The 18,856-nt window shown below is 36.0% G+C and overlaps 2 protein-coding genes across 2 annotated transcripts in view; both read left to right on the top strand.

Moving 5' to 3' along the window:
- Positions 1-5,591, top strand: part of PRKAR2B (protein kinase cAMP-dependent type II regulatory subunit beta) — a 171,586-nt gene extending 165,995 nt beyond the window's left edge. The window contains exon 11 of the mRNA XM_037836396.1: positions 3,511-5,591. Coding sequence (XP_037692324.1) covers positions 3,511-3,644 — 134 coding nt within the window. The 3' untranslated portion in view covers positions 3,645-5,591. The remainder of the gene's footprint in view (positions 1-3,510) is intronic.
- An 8,894-nt stretch (positions 5,592-14,485) lies between these two features.
- The window catches only part of HBP1 (HMG-box transcription factor 1), a 33,922-nt gene continuing 29,551 nt past the window's right edge, over positions 14,486-18,856 (top strand). Inside the window, exon 1 of the mRNA XM_037836385.1 lies at positions 14,486-14,534. Coding sequence (XP_037692313.1) covers positions 14,520-14,534 — 15 coding nt within the window. The 5' untranslated portion in view covers positions 14,486-14,519. The remainder of the gene's footprint in view (positions 14,535-18,856) is intronic.

The following is an 18,856-nucleotide window of genomic DNA, read 5'->3' as shown; positions in this document are numbered from 1 at the left end:
CCTCAAAATTAAAAACTTTTGTGCTGCAAAGGATTTGTCAAGAAAGTGAGATGGCAGCCTTCTCAATGGGAGAAAATATTTCAAAACCACATATACAATAAAGGTTTAATATCCAGAATATATAAAGAAATCCTATAACTCAACAACACCCCCCCCAAAAAAAACAATTAAAAAATGGTCAAAAGACTGACTGTTTTTCTAAATGAGGAAACACAAATGGCTAAAAAGTACATGAAAATATGCTCAACATTTTTAGCAATTAGAGAAATGCAAATCAAAATCACAATGAGGTATCATTGTACTCCTACTGGAATGGTCACTGTTAAAAAAAAAAAGGAAAACTGAAAGTTTTGGAGAGGATGTGGAGAAACCGAAACACGCATTCACTGCTGGTGGGAACATAAAATGGTGTAGCCACTGTGGACGACAGTTTGGTGGTTCCTCGAGAAGCTAAGATAGACTTGCCATATGATCTGGCAATCCTGCTACTAGGTATTTTCCCAGAAGAACTGAAAGCAGGGACTCGAACAGACATTTGCACATTGATGTTCATAGCAGCATTATTCACAATTGCCAAAAGATGGAAGCAACCCAAGTGCCCATCAAGCAAGGAATGGATAAACAAAATGTGGTATTTACATAAGATGGAATATTCAGCTGTAAGAAGGAATGAAGTCCTGATGCATGTGACAGCATGGATGAACCTTGAGAACATTGAGTGAAATTAGCCAGACACAGAGGGGCAAATTTCGTGTCATCTCACTGATATGAATTAATTATAATAAGCAAACTCATAGCATTAGAAACTAGAATATGGTTATCAGGAGATAGAATGGGAGTAGAGAATGGGGAGCTGATGCTTAATTTGTGCATTATTTCTAATTAGGCCAGCTGTATGTTTGGAATGGATAGTGGTGATGGTAGCACATTATTGTAAGTGTAATTAACGGTGCTGAAATTGTGTTTGTGGATGTGGTTGAAAGGGGAGTTGGGGTCATGTATGTCACTAGGACAGTGAGAATATAAAACATGGGACTGTACAACATAGTGAACCTGTTGTGGACAATGACTGTGGTTTCTAGTACAAATACAAGAATACTCTTTCATGATTTACAGCAAATGTACATCACTATTACAAGGTGTTAATATAGGATGGTATATGGGAAAAAATACACCTAATGTAAACTGTAGACTAAAGTTAACAGTGATATTTTAATATTCCTTCTTCAATTGTAACAGAGGTACCATGCCAATGCAGTGTCAACAACAGAAGGGTATATGGGAATGTCATGTTTTCTTTACTTGACTTTCATATAAACCTACAACTTTTCTAAGAAAAAAAAATTAAAAAAAAAAAAACATTATGCTAAGTAAAAGAGACCTGACACAAAGTACTACATAGTGTATGATTCCATTTATATATAAAACATAAATATAAATACATCTATTGAGTTGGAATTAGATTAGTCGTTATGTAGGGCTGGGAAAGGATAGAGGGATTGAGAGGTAACTGCTAAGGGGCATGGGGTGTTTCTTTTTGGAGTAATGAAAATGTTCTAAAAATTGTGGTGATGAATTCACAACTTTGTGATTATACTAAAAGTTACTGATTGTACACTTTGAATTGTATGGTATGTGAATATATCTCAAAAAAAATACCAATTTGTGGAAGCCATATTTTTTCCTTTTAAAAAGATTTTCAAATAAATATATATTTTGTTCTTTTGTATATGCATGAAATCTTTGAGTTAAAGAATTCCAAGTGCCAAGTTTTATATCTAACCTTTCAAATAAACATGTACTATGATCCCTCAAAAAAGAAGGCTAATACAATATTTAGATAAAGACATTAAGCATTGTAGGGTAAGTTGGAATGTCAACAAGAATACTTACCTAGTCCTAGTACTGAGAAGCAACTGTTCAGGTTTGTCAATGGATAGTAAAATTTTGTTTTTTCTATGTATTGCTTTCTTATGTATAATAGCTCGGCAGAAAGGCCATCTTCAGCTGGAAGACATCTATAGACATTCTTAATGACGGATTTTACAATCTGAGAAATACTTTAATAATAAAAATATAATTCAGAAGGTGGTAATATAGAGGACATTTCTTTAAGTAAGGAAATTGAATCCATGGTAATTACTCTCTGTGCTCTTTATCCACAATTCAGTAGAATCAACTTAGTTCCAATGTTCTTCAGAATTGCAGGGATCCTCAGAATTAATTTCTTAGAAAAGTTAACTTTTAAAAGGTTTTGAAATAAGTATATTAATTATTACCCATGTATGGAATTGAAGACAATTAGAAACAGGTTATTTCCCTGAGTATTATTAGACAGCAAGAGTAAAAGTAATAGTGAAATTCTATTGATTTTTTTTAATGAATATATTCATATGAAGAAAAGCTTAGGAAAAACTAAGAATCACCCACACCACCACTACTCAGTGTTTACTCTAGCTATTATAATTCCTTCTTGACTTTTTTATTTGCCTGACTTTTCTGTTTTTAAACAATTTTATCAACTGCCTTTTTCATTCATTATATCTTAGGCATTTTTCTCATTTTACCATAGTGAATAGTAACATTGTTAGGTAAATATACATTATAACTTATTTAATCATTCCCCATTGGTACATATTTTGAGGGTTTGGGCTCCAAAGTTTTTATAAACAATGCTGCACTCAACATTTTTGTGCATAGAAGAGTTTTCACATTTAGGGCTTAGAAACCGTTTTCAGAGGGTTTTTTAAATGGCATTATTATATTTTGCCAGATTACTTTAAAAGTGTATTTGTACCAATTTACATTGCTACTTGCAGTGCAAAAATGCCCATTCATCCTATTCTTGTAAACATTGTCATTTTTACCATTGCAAGTTTGAAAGACAAAAAAGATGCATTTTAATTTGCATTTCTGGGTGAGAGCGTATGATTTTTCCATGTGTATATCACAAATTAAGTTTTGAAATGCAGGAGACAGGCAAATAAAGAACATAGAGCATGTACCTTATCAAAGTGGACAAAAAAAAAGCATTATTTTGGGCACCATTTTGAATTGATTAGACAGTATAAAAGAGTAAAAATAATAAAAGGTAACATTTGGCCTTCATTACATAGCATTGTAAATCCTGAGAACTAAAACCAAGATAGAAAACATTTCCTTTGCTTTTGATGAGTTCATAAGACTACAGTGGAAACGTCAAAGCAAATTTATTTTTTAAAATTCCAAAGCCTTGCCATGACATCCCTCATTCTTTTCTCAGCCTGGACAGGAACCTCCTACCAACCTAGCATTTCGCATTATGTTACCTAGGGGCCTGAGTGCATCCCCCAAGAAGGCCATGGCTGCTTCCTTTTTGAATGGAATGTTTTTATCTTTATGCTTTTTCTTGTATTTTATATTTACCTTAAAATACCATTGCATTATTGATATTAGCAGAATGGGGTCATAAATGACTTATAATTCTGCAGATATGCAAATAATGTCATCTTTCTTTCATTCTCCCCTTAGCCATGGATGTGCAAGCATTTGAAAGGCTTTTGGGACCTTGCATGGAAATTATGAAAAGGAACATCGCCACCTATGAAGAACAGTTAGTTGCCCTGTTTGGAACAAACATGGATATTATTGAACCCACTGCATGAAGCAAAAGTATGGAACAAGAAGATCTATAGTGACAAAATTACACAGTAGTGGTTAGCCACTGAGAATGTGTTTGTGTAGATGCCAAGCATTTTCTGTGATTTCAGGTTTTTTTCCTTTTTTTACATTTACAATGTATCAGTAAACACAGTAGTGATTTAATAGTCTATAGGCTTTAACATCACTTTCTAAAGACTGGATCATGAAAAAAATCAACATACTGATAAAATAACTTTCCACTCCACAAATTTGACTGAAAAGTTTATTCAAATTATTATAATATATTGAAAGTATCAGTGTTTAAGAGGATAATTAAAGGATGTTATTAAAGGTGATATAAGATATATTCATTTTGACTTATTTAGATTGATAACATGTTAGCAACTGTACCCATGTAAGAGAGAACTTGGCAATGAATCATGCTACACAGCATGGCATCATATTCTTTTTACAACTCATTGTAAGTACAATTTTAATCATTTTTATTTTAAGATTTTCTGGCTTGATAAGTTATGTGCTGGCCTTGACCTCTTGGTGAAATGGTATAAGACAGCATATGCAATTTTAAAACTTTTTATATTTTTGCAATAAAGTACATTTTGACTTCTTTGGCACAATGGCAGTAATCTACATATTCCAGTGGTTTTAAGAATGGGCAATTTAGTCATTATAATAGGGAAGAGTCTTTTTTAGATGTGCGATCACTAACATTTTTTTCCTTGTCAAGCATATATTTTTGCTTCCTTTTTTCATTTTGTAATTCTCTGTATTCTTTATCTTTAAAATTTTGAATTTAACAGTCACAAATGAAGTTTCAAAAATGCTATGTAAACTTATTAAATCTGTTTTTTATCTTCTAAAAGCATATGATCTTATACTTAGAAAAAAAAAAAAAAAAAGGTACACCAAAAATTGTTTAAATCGTTTTGGGATCTTTATCAACATGCCCACAGCTTATTTCTTCATTCTTCACTAGACCTATTTAATACAATCCTTTGCAGACATCTGCTCCCATGGGTTTCTATTTTATCCCTGTTGCCAACCTGGGGTCCCACTGATCAGCAGCCACTGAGAAGGTTTGTTTTCTGTTGTTTTTCCTTAAAAATTTCCTCCAAGATGGTAGAAATTAATTTTTATAAGCAAAACCTTATATAAAGATAAAAGGAATTTCTGCTCATAACACACATACCATTAGCCTTTGACATTTGTTTTAATGTAGACTCATAAGTGCAGAGTGAACATAACTCAGACTTCATAGATTTTCATTGCTAATTGGTGTGCTTATTAAATAATTCTGTTATAGAAGATGAATTTAATTCTGTTCAATCAAAGCAATATACTCTTACATGCTTTCTAGGTCCACAGGAAACAATTATCAATTCTAACGAGTTGTTTACTTTTAAATGAACAATTTCATTTTGGGAAACAAGTTTGAAAAAAAATAGATATATATGGGTAATGTGGCTAGTATGGTCTTATTAGAGAATGTTTATAGTTCCACTTGCATATGAAATGTAGTTAGAATATGTTAATTGGATAATGTATATATAAGAAGTTACATAAAGTATGTAAAGGTGTAACTTCATCCACATTTTAGAGTACTGTTTAACATTTTTGCAAAACCTTCTTAAAGGAGAGAGAGCTCTCTATGTGATGATTTGTTTTCTATTTCACTTCAGACTTTCTTTTAAAAGCCATGTCTGTTAAACAAGACAGAACACAAAGAACCCAAAATTCCTGGTTCATCATTCTGTATTCTTAACTTTATTCACTTTTTCATGTTACCTATTTTGTTGCATAAGCTGATTGTTATCTAGTCAATGAACAGCAAACAGATGCCTGTTTAATAAAGAACTCTGACCAAGGCGGTAAATGCCAGTTACATTATTTTCCTTATTGTTGGTTATATTTAAATTTTCCTTACAATAAAGCACACTTTTATAGTAAAATTTGTGAATTGTGTTTAATAAAGACCTTTTCTTTTCTTTGTTTCTTTAATATGAACTCCATAATGCAAAATGCAATGAAAAACGTGATAGAAATATGGCATATGTGAAAGTCTACCCCCTAGGTATAACGGAGGAAGAAAGCATGGTGTTCTGTATGGCAATTGCTCTGTTTTGTTTGTTTTTTAAAAATTTTAACTGTCATATGTGAGAGAAATAAATGGGTATGTTGCAGATGAATGTGGCCATTTAGAATAACCAAATAAATTAATCTGGCCAACTAGGAATTTATGTGGTAAATTATCTAATTAAAACACCTCAAGTTTGGCTTGTGGATGTCATCACTTAATCACTAACCAAGAGTCCTGACTATTTTGAGATTCTATTGTAGTGTCATTCAAGGATGGAGCCTCCTGATGCATTATATGTGGCTAAGGAAAAGGTTAGGCATTCTTCTGGGAGGTTCTTTTAACACAGAAATGCTTCCCCTTAAGCTTCCCCTTAATGTTGTGTGAGTCCATATTTGTCTTCCTGCATATCAGTATGAACCAGAGCTTAGCGCATATATTTTAACATATATACAACCTGTAACACAAGTTGAGTGGGTGTGTTTGGGTTACTAGTATAAACTTGGCTAACAGACTTTAAAATGTTTAAAATGCTGCAAGTGAAACCTTGGGCAAGAAGCAAGCAAATTTAGATTTTATTGAAATAAGAGCAAGAAAAATGCTGAGCACTTTTCCTTTCTGGAGCATCTTTAAAATACTGATATAATTTTTCCTAATTTTCTCAAGAAATTTTACATTTGTAACAGGATTAGATGATCTTTGGCATTCTTAATGAAAATTAATCTGTAAACTTAGATGAGTAAGTAATACACCTGGAGAAGCCAAGGCTTTGTTAAATATCTGAAGCGGGGATTCTAATATCTAAATAAGATAATACCGAAGGGACAAAGTTAGAAAGAATGCTGGCTTCTAAAATTAACAGTAGTGTGAGGTACAGCCTGATGAGTGTCAGTGCTCCATATACCAGAAAGAACATGGACCAAAAGGAAGAAAATTGGAGTAAGAGTTCAGACAACCTTACCTGTTCCACAAAACTGGTTGAGCAACTGGGACTATACAGTTGTTCATCTTCACAGGTATTTAAAAACTTTTAAAGGGTAATGAATTATGGAAATGTAGGCAGTAAAGTAGAGGAGATATTTGCAGATGGCTTGTGTGCCTAGCAGGAACTATGAAAGCTTAAATCAGCTCAATTTACATAACTGAGGAGAAGCAGTGACTTTACCAAAATCATTTCAGAGTGGGTAGCAGAACACATGGAGAATTGAGATCTCTTGGTTCCTGATCCAATTCTTGACTGCATATTTTTTCCAAATAATAGTGTTAGATGAGCCTAGTATATAAAGAAATTTTTATAAAGTTTCCAATGGAGAGAATGAGACTATTTTGAGAGGAAAACAATTTTTTATTTGACTGACTGATCTGGGTCTCAGTTCCTTTTTATGCTCTAAATTTGTAAATCTCAAATTGCCTAGAAAATCCTGAAGAAGCATGCAACATTTGCATATATGGGAATATGTGACAGTGTATGATATTTAAATAATTGTCTACACCATAAAATGAAATGCCACCTATCAAGAAGGTGGTTTTCTCAGATTTTGATTTAACCATAACTTAAGTCTTGGTATTTTCCCCAACATGAAAAACACCACTGTAAAATCTTTAGATATGAAATGTTTTGTTAGCACCATTTATACCTCTTTTATTAACATGTTACTTTTCTTTTACTTTCAACTTTACTTGACATCTAACCAAGAAGTGAAATCCTAAGTATTTTCTATTTATACAAAAAAGTTGACAAAGTAGGACCCTTGAATGAATTTATGACCAGTGTATATGACCTATCAAAATCTTGGATAAATCACTTAATTGCTGATTTTTTCATCTTTGTCCTAATAGGAAATCTACTTAGATCCTGGTGAGAAACAAGAAAATAAACTATGTATACCTGCAAGTTCACGGCCTCTTTTAGGCCAAAGGCTGACATTTAACATGAGTATACGTCCCTTTACATAATAACTATGTTCTTGAAGTGTGTACAAATGACATTTTTTTACAGAGGTGCTCACTATAAGGACATCTTTGGCAAATCTTTGTCTTATTTCACCTTAAAGGTAAATTTTAAAATTAAATTTCTTCAACAGTTTTATTACTGTGGTTCATTACGATATACTGTGTAATTTGAAGAAGTTGAAGTTTATTACAGAAATATTTTGTTTGCCTTTTTGTGGTAGGCACTGTAAGGGAGACAAAAATGAATGAGAATAAGGCTTATCCTATAAAGTAGTTGGAGAGATGAGACCTGTTCTCAAAAAACAATAATGAATACACAGAGGAAGTGACACTTAAGGCACATGGTTTCCTTCCTATTTAACAGAAAAAAAAGTTTTCAAAACAGCACATGACATATAGCATAGTAATGCACTGTATATTAATGAGGAAACACATGCTACTTATTTTCCCCTAACTTTTCTTTCATTTGTTTAGCAGGCCTCTATTTATTGGGTGCTTATTATGAACCAGACAAAAGATGCATAATAGATGACTAATAAAGGAGATATGCAAATGGGGGAGATGAATGTAAGCAAAAATATTAATATAGCATATTGTGATAAAAGCTATGCACATACCTTTCCTATGATTTTAATTGCTCTTTACCAGATTTAAAGTGAGGTACTTTTGACTAGCACCTAAAAGAAAATGCACAGAGAAAGGCCTAGCATACCAAACAGATATAAGTAGAATACATTATGTTGCAGTTTGTATTCAGACAACAGATGAAAACTCTCATTTTTTTCCTGCTTATTGATTTTATAAATTGGAAGTGGTATGAAGTGAAATTGTTAAACTCATGTTTTCTTCTCTAAATAACTCACATTTTCAGTTATACCAAATTCGACAACTTGACAAAAACTTTTTGAGGGCGGTTGAGACCAGAAAGGATAGTCCCCTCCATGTCCAAGTTTATTTCTCTATATTTGGGTCTACTAAACTCCACGTTCATATATCAACTGCTTACAGGATCCCTATACGTGAATTTCATGCCAGCTCAGCAAGATCATCATCTAAAGCTGAAATCATCCTTTCCTCTCCTCCCGGTCTCCAAATCTGTTCTCCTTTCCAACATGCCCTATCTCAGTAATAGCCTTCACATACTGCAATTCCACAGGCCAGAAAACCAGGAATCATTCTTAATTTCCTCCTTGTCCTCCACATCTAATCAATAACCAAGCAAATCCTGTTGATTCATCACTTAACACCCACTAGGGTGTCTATTATTTAAAAAAATAAAAAAACCGGAACACAACAAGTTGTGTTGGTCAGGCTGTGGACAACTTGGAACTCTTAGGCCTTCCTGGTGGGAATGTAAAATAGTGCAGCCACTTTGGACAACAGTTTGGCAGGTTCTCAAAAAGTTAAACATAGAATTACCATTCCAATCTTAGAAATATATCCCAAAGAAGTGAACTAGTATCCCAACATTCATAGCAGCATTATTCACAATAGCCAAAATCTGGAAACCACTCAAGTGTCCATGAGCAGATGAATGGGAAAAACAAAATGTGGTAAATACACATAATGGAATATTATCCAGCCCCCCAAAGGAATGAAGTTCTGATATAGGCTACCATGTGGACGAACTTTGAGAACACTACACTAAGTCAAATAAGCCAGACACAAAAGCATAAATATTGTATGATCCTACTTATATGATATGTCTAGAATAAGCAAATTTGTAGAAACAGAAAGTAGATTAGAGGTTATGGGGGGGAAAGGAAGTTATTGCATAATGGGTACAGAGTTTCTATTTTGGGTGATGAAAAATTTTAATAATGGAAAGTGATGATAGCACAACATTGTAAAAGTAATTAATACCACTGAATTGTACACTTAAAAATAGTTAAAATAGCAAATTGTAAAAGCAATTAATATCACTGAATTGTACACTAACAATAGTTAAAATAGCAAATTTTTATATATATACATATATATATATTTCCACAATTAAAAAAATACATTCAAAAAAGAAAAAAAGTCTCAATTTTCTCCTAGAGGTAGTAGTGTTAAGACTTTTAACATATCGGCTATTGGAGAAAGGATCTTGCTTTGTGGTCATTGAGTAAAATTGAAACTTTTAGTTTTATCAAGAATTAAGAGAAGGTAAACATCAAAGGAACCCAGAAGAGAAGGGAGAAGCCTGGAGACTGCCATGTTTGTTGCCATGTGACAGAAAAGCCAAGGACAAAGTATTAATGGGAGCTAGCCCCAGAATGCCACAGTCTTCTGGGAGAAAGTATCATTTTGATGAAGCCCTGACTTTGGACTTCTCCTAGCATCAAAACTTCAATTTACAGCAAATTTCTAACAAAATAATTTCTTGAATTAAAGTGCTGAGATTGTCAAAAAATTATAATTATCCTTTCATTTATTTTCCATGGCTTCAGCTTGAATTGTTTCCCCTTTTCTGCAGTTCAGATCAATGAATCCAAGACAGACGTAAAGGAAACCAAAAGTCAAACTGATACTCTGTCTGATGAGGCAAATAAATTTAAGAAGGATAACATTGAAACTCTTGGAGATGTAATGAAATGCTGAATCAGATCACTGAATGTACATGTGTGCCTTAAATTGTAAGAGAAATGAGAATACAAAAAAACAGGACTTAAAGGAAAATACTTTTCAGGAGCAGGCTTTGACTAATTATATTTCACAGTTGAATGGGTCACATGAATCTGTGTCTGAGGACAAAATTCCACGTATAAATGTATTTAAAAATGGAGAACTGATAGATGACATGCATAGAAAGACAAAAATTCAAATGACAGAGCTGATGGATGTCTCCCAGGCATAAACTACAATATCAGCAGTTGAGGATGTTATGTAACAGTTACAATTTTAGCTGAAATCCCCGATGTCCATTAAATGTTACCTGGAAGAATATCAAAAGGAATTGGAAGATGATTGCAAGTCATTGAGTCTGTTAAAACTGTAAAAGAAGAGGAATGCAAAAATCTAAGCATGAAATTAGAGATTTTTGGTGAAATCTATGAACAGAAAAAGATGGCCACAGAAAAGTTAATATAGCTGTGAGGGTACCCCTCCTTTTCAAGGACCGCTCTTCTAGCATCACATCATGGGAAGACTTCACCACCACTAATGGGCTGTGGGCCACCTCCTCCACCCTGGACGCCTCTAGAGCCTCATCCTCTGCCTCCACCTTCTCCACCTGGACAGTCATTTTGACATGTGAAGTGGACGCAGTGGTAATCAGCATGCTGCGGTATTACACTCTTAGAAAAGGTGTCATATCTGCTTTAATGTCTGAAGGTTTCCCTGTCAAATCCTGTCTCCTTTCTCTTTTATCTTTCATAGATGTTACCCTTAATAAACCTCTTGCTATCCAAAACAAAAGCAAAAACAAAAAGCACTAGGAACATATACTACAGTTTTAAAATAGCATTCATCATCTTAACTCGCAGGCATTTCATTCCAGTTTTTGAGCCCCTGAATATTTTGAACTGAATTCACTATAGAGTTAATTCATTTTTAAATATAGACATGAAGAGGGAAATTTATGAGAGTTTAAATAATTTACCAAGAGATTCACTATCTGAAAAATCTGGGAATTTACTATTTTAGACCACACATGTGCTCCACTTCCTAATTTTAGTACTTGTTTTGATCAGTTTCATTTGCTTACCTTTTTACATTTTGAACAGTTACATTTCCAACATTCAAGCAAAGCCATGTGCTTGAACATTTTGAGATCTCTCTTAGCTCAGGCAAGTAGTTATTGGTGTGCCAGATGAGGTGAAAGCAAGGTAAATTTATTGTTTAATTTCACCCTAAATAGTATTTATGTAGTCTTTGTGAAAAGACATTTTGATTTGAGATGACAATCTCTTGAAAATTTTGGCACAGAATTTATGTATACGTGTATGTGTATTTATGTTGTTTCAATACTAACAAAGAAGAAACTGATTTAACTGCAACTTTCTCATGGAAACATCTGAAGAACAGATTAAAAATCTGTAATTATATTTGTTTTAGTGTAAGAATAGAATTTACAAGTAAAAATTTCCAAGGAGAACCTCTAGTTTATAATTTGATCCTTGTTATGACTTATGAGTTGGCTGGTTTTGTTGATCACTCAACATATTAATGTGGTCTTTTAGCTTTCCAGGCAAGTCAGAAGACAGGACTAATTGTCTAGTTAAAGGTGTAGAGAATTCTAATATGGGTATTTAATCAGTTGTGACTGAACTATGTGAATTCTGACTTGGATAGGAAAGAGATAAAGTACATGAAAATGTTTTAGTTCTTTGTATCCCCATCAATTAGCACAGCGGTCAACAAAAGAAGAAAGTCTATAAATGTTTTTGAATGAATAAATGGAAAAAATTTACAGCACTGTTAAAATATAAAATACAATTTATAATAATGCACAATATCTGGATCTGAAGATGTATATTTTCTTTCTATAACAGTGCCCACAGATAAAAAATATCTTCTCTAGGGCTTTTGGTAAAAATGTTTCAATGAGTTGAACCTTTTAAAGTAAGTTATGGTTCAGCCAAAGCAAATACCATGATTTCTGCTTTGAAGAGGGGGAAAGGAATGACTCAAGCTTGTGAGAGCTCATTTTTTGGAAAACATTTTTAGTTTCTTGGAGGGTGTTGGTTAGACATAAATATCTCAGATCTTAATTTTAAGTAATTAGGTGAATTTCACAGATACATCTATATCTATCTATCTATCTATCTATCTATCTATCTATCTATCGGCCAACAGATTGTATACTGGAGTATATATGTACTCCAATATATACATTGGAGCATTTATTTTCAATTCCAGAGTACTGGGGTATATATGTACTCCAATATATACATTGGAGCATTTATTTTCAATTCTAGAGCACAATGACCCTCTTCTGTAGAAGGAAGGAAGGGAGGGAGGGAGGGAGAGAGGGAGAAAGGGATGGAAGGAGGAAGAAAATAAACAAGTGTGCACAAAGTAGCAGGGACCCAGATGAGTTCTTCTTGGGATCATTCTAATAATCTCTGAAAGATAATAAATTCAAATCCTGTCCTTTTTTCTCAGGGCAATATGTAGACACTTTTTTTGGCCCTCCTCCCTTTGAATTGTCTTAAGAAAAAATAAAATGTTTGATTACCATTTGTGAATATAGAAAATGAATCTTCCAATACGTGGTAGGAAGAACTATATTTATAAGTAATTTCACTTCAAAGATTCAAAAGGGGATTTATAAGTACAAAAGGAATTTTAAAACCTCTTTCAACATATGGGGATTATTTTGAAGTTCTTAATTAATTTATGTGACTTTCAGGCGGATTTTAAATTTCAAGAATTCTAGGGAGTTTTAAAGAGATACTGGCTATGATTTCAGCTTCTTTTCAAAAGTTTACAAATTTCTTACTAATACAAATTTTCCTCGTCTTAATTTTAAGCGTGATCTAAAGATAAATATCTAAAGATATATAAAGCATAGCTTAAATGATTAAGTGCTAAAAGTTCAAAGGAAAAATGTTTAATGATGCCTTTGTAATGTGAATGGTAAAAATATCAATTATAGACTAGATGCATCCGACTGTGGATTGACAACTATGTTTAAAGTGAATGTAACTATAAAGCAGAAAAGTCACCATCATTCCCTGGTGAGTCAGAGCATTAGTAACTCAAGAAGGAACTCCTAGTGGAAACGAAGGGAAAAGACAGTTTTCTTTCTTTCATAAACGTGAAGCCATCTGGAGGAGAAAAATGGTTAATGGCTCACTAGAGATCTCACAGATAACGATTCCCAAATTAAATGAATTTCAGTCATACATTATACCTCTGTGTATTACCTTAACCAACAAGCAAAATTGTCAATATGGAAAACATGGCTTTCTGACTTGTCTCAATTTCAAAGTCAATAGTCACCGCCCACCATCCTTATGGCTCCACTCAGACAACCAGCTTTGTGAATTCTCTAGATTCTGAGTTTCTCTCTCACTGCCTACCCCCCAAGTCTCACAGTACCTAGTACATGACTGGTATTCAACAAATCTTGGGTGAATTGAACAGAGCTGGCGAAGTTACTGTCCTGGGGGTGGAGAGGCAAGGCTGAGGATAAAGGAATTCTAGCTCTTCCCATAGGAGACCAGCACCACCTTTATTATCGCCACCATGCCTGGGACAGTGATTTGCAAGGCTGCATTGCTACAACCTATGCAGTCATCTGCTTCCCTTCGCATTAAACAATACCTTGGCCTCCTGCCAAACTTTGAGCAGCAAGTGACTCTGGCTGTTTACCGACTGGAATGGGTGCTGTGAGAAGCCTGGGCTGCTCTGCGTTGCTACGAGAGGCCCAGAGGAAGAGAAGGGGCCTAAGCTTTAAAACTCTCCCTTCCTCCTCCCCTTCCTTTTTGTTCCAGACACCAAAACAAACGAGCTGATACACGTGTCCCTATGACTCTTGTTTACTATCAAGACTGCGCTGTGCCCACGCCTCTGGGATATGTAGTCCAACCGGTTCCTCCCGCCCGCAGTAAGGAGCAAGGCTGAGACTACCAACCCACAATCCACTTCGGGGGCAAAGTTTGGCTTGGGTCCCCAGAGTCTCGGCAGCAGCCCAATCCGAAGCGCTTACTCTAGTGATCGACACGCCGTCTTCTCCAGTAAACAAAACACAAAAGTGAATACAAGCCCGCCCCCTGAGACGGACGACGGTAGTACCCAATGGGAAAGGGAAATGATCGAATGGCAGTTCTCCACACCAATGAGAGCGAGAAAGAGCTGGGCGGAGGCTCAACCCCCCAGGAGGTTAAGGGGAGGGGGAAGACGAAGCTTGAAAGACTTGGTAATGGCGACGGGTTTGGTAAGTAGGAAAGTTTCGGATGAGGAGTAAGAGCGGCGGAAGAAGCAGTGAGATGCACCAGGGAGGCCGGCGTTAGTCGGAGAGGGGGTACGCGAGCTGCTGCTGGTGTTGTCGCGGCCAGGGCGGCCCGCGCTTGGGCTGCCCGCACTACGCGGCGGGTTTGTTGTCTTTTAGTTCGGGAAGGGGTGGGGGTGGGGAAGGGAGGGGCAGTAGCCGGAGGGGATCGGGCTGCCGGGGGAGCTCGGGTCTGGCTGCTACCCCTCAGAGGGCTGCCCTCAGGATGGGGGCAGTTAACCGTTCGATAACTGCCGGCGGCGAACTCACTGGACTGGGGTCTTCAGCGAGCTCACCTGGGCTTCGCGGCGGCGCTGACGCCGCGAGGGAGTCTTGGGCGGGAGCGGGGAGGAATTTGGGCAAGGACGGCGCTCGGAACCGCGTTGCTCTGTGGGTGGCCGGGCTGGGTGCGAAGATGGGACGGGGGGTGGAAGGGACTGCGCGGCGTCTGGGCTGCTCGAGAAAGTTTGACTTAAACTCCGCGAGTGGGGGCAGAGGGTCGGAGGTTGCCCCGGGGTGAGGGGTCGGTCCGGCGTGAGGGACGCCAATGAGACGCAGCCTCCTTTTGGGTCTAGAGGGGTTCGGGCACAGCCGCGAAGCTCGCGAAGCCGCTGGGCCCTAGGGCTCATTGTTACGCAGTTCGAATGAATGGGCTCCGAGGCGCCTGCGCGGTGGGGCTGCGCCAAAGGGGAAAAACAAGCCTGGAGTCCAGGCTGCGGTCACATGATGGGGGGGAAGGGTGGGGAACGCGATGAATGGCGAAAGAGGGTGGGGGATGGACTTGGCGTGTACTGGGAGGTGCTCCCTCTGTGTGACCCAGAGTTGAAGGCTTGGCAGGCGATTCCAGTCTCCGCCTTCCAACCTTCTGTTGCTTCCCTACGCAGATTAAAACAAAACAAAAAAGAATCTAGGCGAAGTCGTTTTGGGGGAAGTTGTAAACACTGCATGTTGCGGACGGGATGCCGTTCGCTGCTGTGCAGTCTGTTCTTCTAGAGTTCGTTATTAGGGAGTTTTCAGCAGGAATGGTTTTTAAAAGGAGCCTTGATAGCAGGGCAATACTCAAAGTCTTTAGTTCAAGGTGCCACTGATGCCAAGGATGGGAAGAGGATAAAAAGTTTTATGTACTGAGAAGCGGCGGAGTCCTACCAACAATTCCGATGAAGTCTTTAGAATTTATTTCCCTTTGAGTTGCAGTAATGGACGACTCCCAACAGTGGTTTTGAAATTGAACTTACCTTTTGCAAATTAGAATAATTTTAAATTTATAAATATTTAATTTTCTGTTGTTGTAACTAGCTAATGATGTGAACTGTAATGCACATTTGGTCTGGGCTTTTTTTTTTTTTAAACTATTGTCTTTTTCTTTAGCTTGCAAATCAGATTGACATGGTCATCTGTTCAGTTTCTTCTGTTCAACTACTCGTTTCTCTAGGCACACAATGCTTGACAAAGTTTTAAGAAACTGAATTATACTCAAAAGAATTAAACCCACTCATTAATATACTTTCGATTAAGCCATATAACCATTTTACAGCAAAATAATACTGTTTATTCTCACTTTGTTTATAGAATGAAAATTTGATTTGGCTTTCTAGTTTTCATCTTAGTTTCATAAACCCAATTATCTTTTCTTTCTGCCTGGAAAACCCTTCCCCTTTGTTCACTTTTCAATCTCCTACTATATATATTAGTAGTGTTAGTAGTCTCCTATTCTAACATGCTCCCCAATATGTATCTCTCACACTTCAAATCTGATACTGTCACTTTAATGGTTGCCTCCTCCACTATGTTTTAATCTCTTCAGTCTCTTTCTCTCTTCCACCCAAATGCCTATCTGAGAACCAGACATATGGCCCAGACTTAAGGAATTAATAAACTACTGAATTCTTCAGGGTCAGTTGCAAGCTCGCTCTTGTATTTCTGTTAGAAATGAAAATATTAGTACTATTTTTCTGGCACAAATTATAAGTTACTACCATGTTTATGATAGACTGTGCCAGGTATTTATGTATGTTATCCTTTATGTATGAAAATGAATATTTATTTAGAATGAGAAAATAAATCAACAACTTACAAATTTTAAAATGCTGACAAGTACCTTGAATATAACAAAGTTCAGAAAAATAACAATGTAATATTGTTTGTTAATTGCTTGACACATCAATAATCATATTCCTTTATATGTTGGTCTGCATTCACTGCTGCTTCATGTCATCACAATTTATACTGTCTTGTTCTACAAAGAGAATAAAAAATTTCTCCTTTCATATGATTGACTTTTAAAAAGTTAGTAGCTTTGAAAAGTTTCTGCTTCACAAAATGTTGCTGATAATGTGAAAATTTTTAGGATTACAATCAAGTTTGTAAAACCTGTCAGGTTTCTTTCATTTATTAAATTTGAGGTAACTTCAGGACGTTTCAAGGTCTTTAATACAGTGATTCATCTTAAATACCATTTGAATTGACAGTACTCTAAAAAGTTTTGTGGATGGCTTTGTTGTGTTGTATTATGGGTTATATGTTATCTTCAGATCAGCTTGAAAATAAGAACTTGTATAGCTGTGATTGAGTAATGTCCAGCAAAAGCAAGGAGTCTGGGCAGCTGTGGGTGATATGTTAGAAGAGTGCTTTGGAGCCCATTAGGGGTGTAACAAGTATTATCTTTTATACTTACAATAATTCTGAAAGATAGATATGTAGTCCCATTTACAAATGAGAAAACTGAGCCATATGGGTTAAATTCGTCAGAGTCATACATGTGATAACTGGCATTCCATTGTAGTATATTTTACCAAAATAATACCGTGCACTGTAAGTGTTGTTCTTGTTTTTTTTTCCTTTGCACAGTGGCAAACTAGAGTTGTAGAAACATTTCTGTGAAGTCTTTTGCTTGAAGACATTTTTATTGAAAATATTCTAGAAGGAACCACATTAAGACCCCAGCTGCTTTGGTATGGAAAGTTGCATTTAATATAATTATGGAGACTCATTTTAGCTTGTGATTATGTAGTGCATTTTAAATACCCCAATTCTTTGCATAAGAGATATAAATTTATTGGAAATTATCTTCTCTTCACTCCCCCCAAACAATCTGAGTATTTAATCTGGACTTGATATAGAAGTCCTTCAGGATTAGGGGAGAGCATGTAGATGATTCTGCTGTGAAAATCCATCATGAGATGGAAAGGTAAGATTTAGTGAATAGACCCTCGAAAGTAGGAACGTGGCTTGTGTTAGTCGATACCTTTTGTGTTGTTTTCTGTCCTCATTTCACCTCTTCAGAAAGAAAATGGTCTCATTCAGTGGGCAGAGTCCTGTTTTCCTCATCCATAATAGTTGTTCACAGAGCTGCTTTGAGGTTTAAGTAAAATTAGGTGAAGTATGTAGAAATGCTCTGCGCTTAGTAGGTAGGTATTTAGTAAAACCTAACTCCCTTTCTCATTCACAGAGGTTAGCTATTTCTGATCCTCTGTTCTCCTAAGATGTGGACATTTCCCCTAAAATTTGCATAACAAAAGCAACAGGTCCTTCCCATCCCCTCCCAATAAAAATGTGTAATATTGAGCATAACATTTCAAAGTATAACTGCTGGAGAATTTTACTGTTTCTTTTTGAGAATCACTGATCTAGTGAAGCGGTGACACGTGGAGTTAACTAAAATACAAGGCAAGCTGTGTTGAAGCCTGTAATACTAAAGCGTAATACAAAACATGAATGAACAATAGGGTTAGCTCTACCAGGAGATATTTGAAAGAGGAGCTTGTTACTCAAATTCAATATCTAATTCGTGTAATGTGTGTGAAAGATTATTTTTTCAGTAAGAAATCTTCACCCCAAATAGTTTGACAGATATAAAAGAGAAAACTTAACATTTGTGTATGGTTTTGAATTTTGTTTTCTTATGTATTCTTTAATTCTTAAAATAGCCCTGTGGGATAAGTAGAAGTTAAGCTACCTCTGCCCCTGGTTACACAGCCAGCAAGATTTCAAGTTTTTATAACCCTTAGAATTGAGAGGTGCAAACACGAGGAATTCACATTCAACAACTATTGGGTCCCTTGTAGGTAGCTCAGTTTTGAAATTAAAATGTTTTTTCCCCCAACCTCTTTTAAGGAGGTTGTGATATGTTGGTGGTTGATAACGTAGACAAAGTGCTGAGGAAATGTTGAAAGTTGCAAGGAGATGTTAGTGTACTATGAATGATGGGGAAGAAGAAATTTGTCTAGGAAACATGAAAAAAACAGAGAGCTCTGCAGAGGGAGGAAGAG

This window comes from Choloepus didactylus, chromosome 5, assembly GCF_015220235.1.
Source record: "Choloepus didactylus isolate mChoDid1 chromosome 5, mChoDid1.pri, whole genome shotgun sequence".
Lineage (NCBI taxonomy): Eukaryota > Metazoa > Chordata > Mammalia > Pilosa > Megalonychidae > Choloepus > Choloepus didactylus.
Note: the sequence above shows the minus strand (reverse complement) of the source record. Positions and strands in the feature narration are given on the sequence as shown.